The sequence below is a fragment of the Drosophila sulfurigaster genome, chromosome 3, assembly GCF_023558435.1.
Source record: "Drosophila sulfurigaster albostrigata strain 15112-1811.04 chromosome 3, ASM2355843v2, whole genome shotgun sequence".
NCBI lineage: Eukaryota > Metazoa > Arthropoda > Insecta > Diptera > Drosophilidae > Drosophila > Drosophila sulfurigaster.
In genome coordinates, this window is record NC_084883.1 from 20,372,836 (window position 1) to 20,383,295 (window position 10,460).

A 10,460-nucleotide genomic window follows, 5' to 3' on the forward strand; every position below is an offset into this window, starting at 1 on the left:
TATTTGCATTGAACTATTTTATTGATTCCCAGTTGCAATTTGAACAGTTGTATACTATATAATAAAAAAAAGCTTACACACAGGGTTTGTTTTTTGCTGTACATTTGATTATTGCTTTTAAGAGAACAAATTGATGTTTGCAGTATTTCAATTTATTAAAAAGTATTTTCCATTTAATTCTCTTTTATTTTATCAATAAGTTTTGAGTGCGTGTTGCATTGAATTTGCCTGCAATATTCTTCAATATGTAATTACTATTGAATTATCATCGGTTTATCTGATAAATATTTATCATATATTCTTTTTTTTTGTATACATACCAATGGCTATCGCAATCGCTAAATGCTAATGTAATTATTTTGTTTATTTCTATTTATTTATTTGAGCACTTGATTAGAGAAATCCAATTGAAGAATAAAAGTCGATTTTTCGTTGCTCTATAGTGAAAAAATAAGTATATTATAAGTATATACATATAAATTTTTTTATAAGTAAGTATATAAATATTTTTTTAAGCCATTTAAAATTAAATAACAATATTCTATTTATATTAATTAAAGCATAATTTTTTGCTTGTCACCTATTTCAATATATTTAATTTAGCAATTTGTATTTGCATATGATTATCAATGCAAACAGTTAGATAATATATTACAAATAGTCATGAAATATTCATGTCATCATTATATGAATTTGATTCATAGTTTAGTTATAATTATTCATTTGGCAGGTGCAGTTCAACATGGCACTAATTATCCTAGCACTTTTACTTGTGCTCTTTGTGTTGCTTTACAAGTTTTCGATGGCACCATATGGTGTCTTAAGTGCTCGAGGAATCGCTCATGAGATGCCAAAACCGTTCATTGGGAATCTGAGTCTACGAGTAATCTTCGCTCGCACTCCATTCATACAGGTCATTCTTGATAAATATAAGAAATTTAAGCAGCATAAAGTATATGGATTCTATAATGTTCGGGAGCCGTTGTTTGTGTTGCGCGATGTTGAGGTGATTAAGAAAGTGGGCATCCAGGATTTTGATTACTTTACCAATCATCGCCCCATGTTACCTGAGTCCTCCGGGACCATATTTTCCAAGTGTTTGATATCATTAAACGACGATAAATGGAGGGAAATGCGCAATACTTTGACACCAGCCTTCACTGGAAGTAAACTTAAGGCCATGTTCGAGTTGATTAATGAGTGCAGCCTGGAGGGCGTCAGATACATTGAGAACGAGTTGAGAAATGCAAATAGTCTGGACATTGAATTGGAGATGAAAGATTACTTTGAACGTTTTGCCAATGATGTGATTGCATCTGCTGCATTTGGCATTAAAGTCAATTCGTTTGTGGATAAAAAGAATCAATTCTATAAAGCTGGACAGTCGGTGGTTCACTTCTCCGGACTCGCCATGATCAAGATTATACTCTATAGCATAATGCCGCGTGTGATGAAGGTAAACCTTACAAATTGTCAAACAAATAATGCAGCTACTACATTTATTTAATTTAAACTTTTTTAGATTTTGCGCATTTCAATGTTCGATCAACGAAAATTGGATTATTTCAAAACACTAATATTCGATGCCATAAAATATCGCACTGAGAATAAAATCATTCGACCCGATATGATACATTTGCTGATGGAGGCCAAACGGCAATTTCTGCTCCAGGAAACTATTCCCGAGTCATCAACGGAGCATGCCGAGTTCAATGACGACGATCTGCTGGCACAATGTGTTTTGTTTTTCTTTGTAGGTTTCGAAGTAATGTCCGCTTGCCTTTCCTATTTGACCTATGAACTATGCATGAATCCCGCGGTCCAATCGAAGTTGTACGAAGAGATCCAATCAGTTGAACAGGAATTGCAAGGCAAACCACTCAACTACAATATGTTGTCGAAAATGAAGTACATGGAGTTGGTTATATCGGAACTATTGCGTCTTTGGCCACCTGCTTTTAGTTTGGATCGAGTGTGTGGCAAAGATATCGACCTTCTCGATGACAATCAAGAAGTCTTGGTCAAGTTTCGTAAGGGCGACATTATAGTAATTCCAGTGATTGCTTTACATCGCGATCCAGAACATTTTCCCGAACCCGAACTCTTTAAACCGGAACGCTTCTTGGAAGAGAATAGAGACGAAATCAAGCCCTTTACATATTTGCCCTTTGGCCTTGGACCACGAAGTTGCATTGGTAAAAAAAATGCTGTTTAACAAATGAGTAAAGAAAGTAACAAAGATTGATTTTTTGTAGGAAACAGAATGGCTTTGATGGAGGTAAAATCTATTATTTACCATATGCTGTGCAAATTTAAATTGGTGCCGGGTGAAAGAACTGTTAAAAATGTAATGGATAGCTTAAAGGGATTTCATATGCAGCCAAAGGACAAATTCTGGATCAAATTTGTGCGCCGAGATGTGCTTTAAAAGTTCTTGAAATATATAAACAAACCAATAATCACCATATATAGATTAGTATATGCTTGATTTGCAATTGAATTATCTATGCACAATAAAGATAAGATTACTTTATTTACACGCCCGATAAATAAAGGTAACCATATCTGATAATAGCTGATTATTATTGAATCGATTCAAGATAATAAGTATACAATTTAACCATATATTCCAGTACAAATAGTTAAAAATAGCAAACGCTAAAACAAAACTAAAACAAACAAAAATAAAATTTTTTATTACTTTTCAACAACATTTTATTTGTTTGCTGTTTATTAATGGCTTATCTCACTTTTTTGTGAGGGAACCACATTCTAAAGTACTTTATCACAACTTTGAAATACTCTTTAATTTTTATAAATTGTATATTGAATGTCCAGATAATTTCGTGTTGACCTTTAACAGTCTTAAGCTATCTTTAGTACTAACACATATCAATGAATAGATAAAAATTTATGACTATTGGTACCAAAAGTTGGTTGACAAAAAAGGCGAATGATTCATAGTATCAAGTGCAAAATGTTAGAGCATTTGATTGTCTTTTTTTTGGTTTACAAACATTATTCTAGGAGAGAAATTTAACGAGAGATTGTGAATAATACCACGCAAAACAAGTTTGTAGACTGGGAGAGCGAATAATTTATTTCATAAATTTAAATAGATTTTGCGGCAACGAGAGAATTGAGAGGGAGTCAGCATAGTTCTAATGAATGAACAAGAATATGCGATAAATGTATATACAAATGTATGTACATATATCTCTCTCTTTGAGTATAATTGTTTTTTGTTTGTATTTCTGATTAGATGTTGAGAGAGTTCCCGGGCTCTATATTTCGTTTAGATGTTGCGACATTAGTTGTTATTTTGTGCTCGCTCTGTAAAGTTCCCAAGTAAATTGACCGCTTCGCATAAAAATCTATTCGTATCTGTTTATAGTATCTAAATTATAAAGCCGGTAATGTATCTGATAATCGGTACACTTGTCATTGTGCTGTTGGCATTGATCTACAAATGGTCTGTGGCTAAATATCAGACGTTTATAGAACGCGGCATTCGCCATGAGACCCCAAAGCCTTTGATGGGAAACTTTGGGCTCGGCGATTTTCTGGGTTCCGTGCCGCAATTGCAAAAGCAAATCGATCAACATCGAGAGTATCGGGATTGCAAAGTCTATGGATTGTACTTTTTGCGTGATCCAATTTTTGTGGTGCGTGACGTGGAATTGATCAAGAATGTGGGTGTCAAGGACTTTGATCATTTTATGAATCACTCGGGATCGGATAAAATTGAATCGTTGCTCTCGAAGAGTCTTGTGCAGCTTAAAGATCGCAAATGGAAAAATATGCGGAACATATTGACACCCACTTTCACGGGCAAGAAAATGCGAGCGATGTATGAGTTGATTAATGTCTGCAGTGAGCTTGGAGTTAAATATATCGCTGGGGAAATTAAAGAAAAAGGCGCTGATAGCATTGAGCTGGAGATGAAGGATTATTTCACGCGATTTACTAACGATGTAATTGCTTCTGCTGCATTTGGCATCAAAGTGGATTCGTTTGCGGAGAAGGAGAACGAGTTCTTTAAAATAGGACAGTCTGTAACGAAATTGACGGGCACTGCCATCATTAAAGGATTGCTCTTCAGCGTCATTCCAAAGATAATGAAGGTTTGTCTAAAAAATTACCTTATTATGCAGTTTGATTCTTAAATTCTTTTCTGCAGGCTCTGCGAGTTAGTGTGTTTGATGAGAAGAGCATTGATTACTTTAAGTGTCTGGTGTTTGATGCTATGAAATATCGTAAGGAACACGAGATTATACGACCAGATATGATACATTTACTAATGGAGGCGCAACGACAGGGAGAAGCTGAAGGAGCGGCGGAAAAACAATTTTCAGACGACGATTTATTGGCTCAATGTCTGCTTTTCTTCTTCGCTGGCTTTGAAACTGTTTCCACCTGCCTCTGCTTTCTCACCTATGAGTTATGCAAGAATCCAGAAGTACAATCGCAGCTTCACAATGAAATTCTCGAGGTGCAGAAGAAATTGCAGGGAAAACCTTTGGACTACGATACTCTGGTGCATATGAAGTATCTTGATATGGTTGTATCTGAAGCATTGCGTAAATGGCCGCCAGCTCCTCGCACTGATCGCTTATGCAATGCAGACATCGATCTGAAGGATGAAAACAATCAGTTTGTGGTCTCGTTAAAGAAAGGAGATGTGCTCTTTATACCCATCATTGCATTGCACTATGATCCAGAGAACTTTGCAGAGCCCACAGAATTTAGACCTGAACGCTTTTCGGATGAGAATAAGCAAGAGATTAAACCATTTACCTATCTACCCTTTGGTGTTGGACCTAGAAATTGCATTGGTGGGTGTCTTATATAAATTTAATTCTACTTATATTCTAATTTATTATTTTTACCTTTTCAGGCAATCGCTTGGCTTTGATGGAGGTCAAGTCCATAGTGTATCATTTAATACTCAAATTCCAATTGGAGCCAGCAGAGAAAACGGTAAAGGATATGATGAGCAGCATTCAAGGCTTTACAATGGTGCCAAAGGAAAAGTTCTGGATCAAATTTGTTGCCAGAAAATCGAATGAAAGTTAAGCAAAATAATAATAAAGGCTTTGACTGACTTTGATCCGAGTGCTTTGAATGTATTTACTCCAGTTTAATGCCAAAACTATCTGCTCTGTTTATTGTATTAATTAATCACTTGGGAATCTAATTAAAACTTTATTATATTTACTGCTTTTGAAGCATCGACGACTTCAGTCATTTATCACCTCTGAAGTCACAGCAAATTGCACTATTTTCCCTGACAAGCTTCATTTAATTATCTTTATTTAATTTCTCTTATGCTGATGCATCAAAGTGAAATTTGTTTTTGCCACATTACGAGCAGAGAAACACACTCAAAGTTCACAGACAGAATTAATTAAAAGCAATCGAAAATAAAGCACTAAGCTTCCTTTTATTACTGCAAGTGACAGCAAAAGCAAAAGCATGCAAGTATCCCTGGCTTATGAAAGAATAATAACATGTAAAACTGCTGGCAAAATGGCATACGGATAAAAGATGTGGTGCGGAAGAAGCGAAGAGGTGCTTTTCTATTATTATATTTATGCAGAATTTAATTTTATTCGTTAACATAATGCGAAAATGTTCGCCAAAAGAGCTGCACTTTAAATGCATGTAAATGAACCCTAGATGGCGCCACACTACTATTGCGAATAGTTTGTGAAATTTCTTTTGTATGTTTCGTGATGGCATTTCCATTATATTCGAAAATAATGAAAGAACTTGTTTTGACAGCTTTGCTGATGCTGCCAACGACTAATACACAAATTTACGCTAATTTTTGTCCATTCCCCAAAAATTAATTAGCAATAAACACAGCATCTTTAAAGCAAACTTTTTGACAGAAATCTGTTAATTAATTTACCAATTAGCCTAAACTGCATATTCCATAAAGAGAAAGCGAATAATATTGAAAGATTTCCAGGAAGATGTTTCGAGTGTCCATGTCCGTATCCGTATCCGTGTCCGTGTTCGTGTCCATGGCAAAAGGCTATCAAAATGGACGCAACATTTGCAGTTGACTGCGGAGTTGCCAGTTTAATTTGGTAAAGAAATTGTTGGGCAAAAACTTTTTGACATTTCGTTATTTATGTGCTTGGGATATTTAGGCAAAAACTTTTTTGGCCGACTAAGCAGTTAATGCGATATTGATTTATTCGCCTAGAGTCAGCAGCTGCTTTGCGCTTTTGCTTCGTCTAATAAATATTATGCAGCTAAAAATACTAAAAAAAGAAAAAATATATATATAAATAAAAATATTCTACATATATTTTTTAAGGAGCTCATTCCAAAAGTTTGTTTTGATTTGGAGTCTTTCTCAAAAATAAAAAGTGAATAGATCGCATTTATTTCAAGTTCATGAAATTGAAATGCGAATAGAGACGATTAAGTTGTGTCTGAGTTTTTAGAGGGGATCATTGAGGGGGGTCCAAGAGTTTCATGAGCTGCCAGACAACTGAGGCTAAAGCCAAGAATCTCAAATATCAAAGTGGCACAGACGAAAAACTTGAAGTTTCTATCAAAAGGCAACAAAGTTTTACGCGGAAAAACTTGGACTTGGACTTGCACTTGAGCGAAGCCTTGGCGACAAAAGGCGTGCCAAAAAAACAAAATCTTAAAAAGTACATAAAGCTTGAAAATTTGTTAGCTGCGATTTTTGGCCCAGAGGCAAAAAGTTGTTAATTATTTTCGCTGAACTGCCAGCGACATTTAAGCATTTTTCTTCCAATAAACGATTAAAAGCGAATTTTTTATTTCATTTGAAGAAGAATCTTAACTCTGGAATAAGTGAAGTGAAGTGAACGTGAAGTAAGCGTTAAATGTTAATGGTCATATTTTGGGCAAACTGCAATGCGGCTTAAGTGCTTGGCAAATTGTGCAAACTTGTAATTTGTAACTAGAGAAGACTGGCAGCAGCTGCAGAGGAGAGCGAAAGAGGAAGAAAGCGAGACAGCAGGGACTGGCTTGTGGTTATATCTGCTTCGAGGCCAAAATCCCCTTTTGGACAAAATGGTTGGCAGGCGACTTGACCACTGGTTGACCCATTTGCATAATTATTCATTGCGCAGCATTATGAGCATAAATAAAATGATGCTTCAGTGCACACACACACACTCACACACATATTCTCTGTTTTACACACACTCACACACATATTCTCTGTCTTACACATGTGTGTGTGTAAACTCTGTTAGCTGGCGGATAATGCCCCGTATCGCATAATAAACTCATGTGAGCATCATTCTTACTTCCTTCCTTCCTTCCGTTTCCGCCCTGACTCCACCACACTTTCTCACTCTCCGCATTCGGAATCTCTTTCTCACTGTCTTTGCACTGCGCTTTTTGTTCCTTATTTATTGTTTAGCATTTTTTATTGCCGCAGTAACCGAGAACACTCGCCACACACAGACGAGCATAAAAACAAAATGAAGTTGTGCATTTCACTTTATCAATTTACTAAAATTTCCGGAATTGAAATGAAAACCATTTGGCCGGTAAATTCAATTGAATCGGTAAAACAGAATTTATTTCTGCAGCAAAAGTCAATGCGTTTTTACAATTATTAAAGAAAATAAATTGAACCAAGCTAAGACTATACATGTATATATTCATACGTTATATACGAGTCATAAAATAAATTGCTTAAAGCTTGCGAAAATTGCCAAAATGGTTTCATATTTCAAGTGATGCTCAAAGCCATTTATTGTTACTCAATTAATATTGCAAAATCGATTTAAAGCACAGTCAAAGGTTCCAGCAAATTTTATTTGAATAAACTATGTTTTTATCAACAGCATTTCTTGTGAGTTTAATAAGCTTTCATTCGCCTCTTAACTTGTTGACCCACATCAAAAGTAATCCATAATTTAAGTGACGCTTTAAGCCAGTGTCGTTGCGCTATTTTTCAGCCTTGGGCTGAGCGCAACTTTATTAAAATTCCTCAAGTTCATATAGACAATAGGCAACCGCAAAAGCAGCTGCTTTCAAAATGACACACAAAGTTTGCAAAGCTCTGAACACTTTACATGAAAACTATCACCAACGTATGTGTGTGTGCATGTGTGTGTGTGTGTGTGTGGGAGTGTGTGTGCTCTGACGACAACCTTAATACCAAAATACTCAATTAAATAAAGTTCTATTTGAAATTGCATTACATTTATGAACGTGAGTGCGTATTGCCCTCTCGTTGCTTCATTCGCCCTTTTTATTGTATCCTTCATCTTTCCTCCTCTTTTCCTCTCCTCACACTCACACATTCCGACAGCCGCAGTAAAACTTTTGAAGCTCATATAAAAATATTATAGTGCACGTCTCATCTCTGTGTGTGTGGTTGTGTGTGTTTCTGTGTGTGTGTGGATAAACCGCAGAAACAAGTACTTACATACATATAGAGTACGAGAGTATACAATAAGAGTACTGCACATTTCGATTGTCAAGTGCAAATCATATAAAATGGAATTTTCCGTTTCCAGTTCCGGTTTGCGTGGACTTCTTCCTACCTGAAGTGCGTGACCCCAAAGTGTTTAGTTACTCGGATAGCTGCTTTAAATGGCTGTATGAAAACACTTTAAGAGTTTACTACAAGCACTTCTACTACCAACTAAAACTTTACTAGTGCTTAGTTTAACAACACTGAGCATAGAGAAACATGCAATAAGACTATCAAATACATAACATATAACTAAGATTAGAGGAAGCAAAATATGTTTCGACTTATACTCAAGAATAAACGAACAATGTATGTATGACTAGTATTATAATATTACGAATTAGTAAATAAACCTAGATTATGGTATATTGTAGATTTTTTTAAAAATGAAATATATACATAGATATGTAACAGCGGAGGCATTAACAATTCGATAGACGCTAAGCAGATCATTAGTTTTTGGAAGTTGAGCTTTAGTCATAAGAAGTAGAGTAGCAGTAGTAGAAGTCGGATAGCAGTCGTCAAATATAGAAGCAGTATAATTAAAGTTAATCAAACTGTACTTTACACATGTTATCAATCATCCATACATTAAATAATCAAAGGTTATGAAGACAACCAACATTACATACATATACAATAATGCTTTATTAACTATAAAGTCAATTCACATCATCTTCAATTAATTTATGACAGCAACCAAAATTTATTTGTTATTTATTATTTACTACCGCCACAGCTACAGACCTCCACTGGTCTATGCTCCGCCCCTAGCAGAGGCTACCGGTCCTATCTACCTATTATTTACCAATAGTTTCATTAAAACATAATAATAATACATTCTAGATCATAGTATTAATATTGAAATATTTATGAAAAAATTGTTTAATTAATTTGTGAGCATAAATTAAAATGAATCAAAAAATTATTTATGGCATTAAAAATTGAAACAGCACTTTCCATTAGTGCTTCTCATAGCAATTAAATATAATATATTAATATTAAAATATTTAAAAAAGGCCTGCTTGATGAAATATTGAGTAATATAATAATATTATATATAATAATAATACAAACCCTAATAAAAGTGCATGATAATTAAAGTTTATGAATTGTTATACAAATTAAAAAAAAAAAATTTATGAAATTTCAAATTATTTCCGAAGTTACAGCACGTCAGTATTTTTTTGTGCTGAATACAATTTCATTATCATATTAAAATATTTAAGAATTTTAATTGCTTGATTTAGTAATATAAACCCTAATATAAACTGCAAAATAATCAAATTAAAAATTTATTCAATTTACATAAACTTTAGTAAACCTTTAGGGTAGTTAACGTTCATGATAGTTCATCCAAATTAAAATAAAAACAAAAATAAAGCAAATTGTTTTAAAACAGTAGAGAAATATTTTGCCATTTACTAAAACTGGTTGCTTTACATATACCGTTAAAAACAATAAAACAAAACTGAATGAGTAACATTAAACTCTGTGATGCCATTTGTAAATTAAAGATAAATATGTACATATGTTCCATATCTGTATGGTATTAACACATTTTCTGCAACTCAACCGCAAATGCGGCAAACACATTCAATTTACCAACACTGGATATCGGAAATCCCATTGGAGAACTAATAGGCATTAGGTATGTTCCAATCATATATGTATCTATGTATGTGTTAGTCAGTGGTAGCCATAGCAGGTGTTTTCACACATTTGCTATAATTCAACCACAACTTTAATATCATCTATGCGAACGATTTACAACTCTGAAAAGCAGATAAAATATAGTATATGTATAAGCCCATATGTGTGTCAATTATTGTAATTGTATGCAAAACTAAAAGCCAGATGCGATTTATGCAATCCTTTTGACACTCTGCGGTCCAGCAATTAATATAATTTACAAAATCATGTAGAATTGCCTTCGAAGAGCCTCAAATACGGTGTCTGCGTGAGTGTGTGTGTGTGTGTG

At 34.4% G+C, this 10,460-nt stretch overlaps 2 protein-coding genes across 2 annotated transcripts; both read left to right on the plus strand.

The window, feature by feature from the left end:
- The first annotated feature begins 736 nt into the window (after nt 1-736).
- On the plus strand, nt 737-2,615 carry LOC133843074 (probable cytochrome P450 9h1). Its single transcript, XM_062276447.1, has 3 exons — nt 737-1,456; nt 1,523-2,195; nt 2,256-2,615. Exons 1-3 carry the CDS (start codon nt 743-745, stop codon nt 2,426-2,428), a joined length of 1,560 nt encoding a protein of 519 aa, XP_062132431.1. The 5' UTR covers nt 737-742; the 3' UTR covers nt 2,429-2,615.
- An 801-nt stretch (nt 2,616-3,416) lies between these two features.
- Nucleotides 3,417-5,076, plus strand: LOC133843075 (probable cytochrome P450 9h1). The gene is made up of 3 exons (XM_062276448.1): nt 3,417-4,124; nt 4,181-4,835; nt 4,898-5,076. The coding sequence occupies exons 1-3, from the start codon at nt 3,417-3,419 to the stop codon at nt 5,074-5,076; spliced, it is 1,542 nt and encodes a 513-aa protein (XP_062132432.1).
- Nucleotides 5,077-10,460: the final 5,384 nt, after the last annotated feature.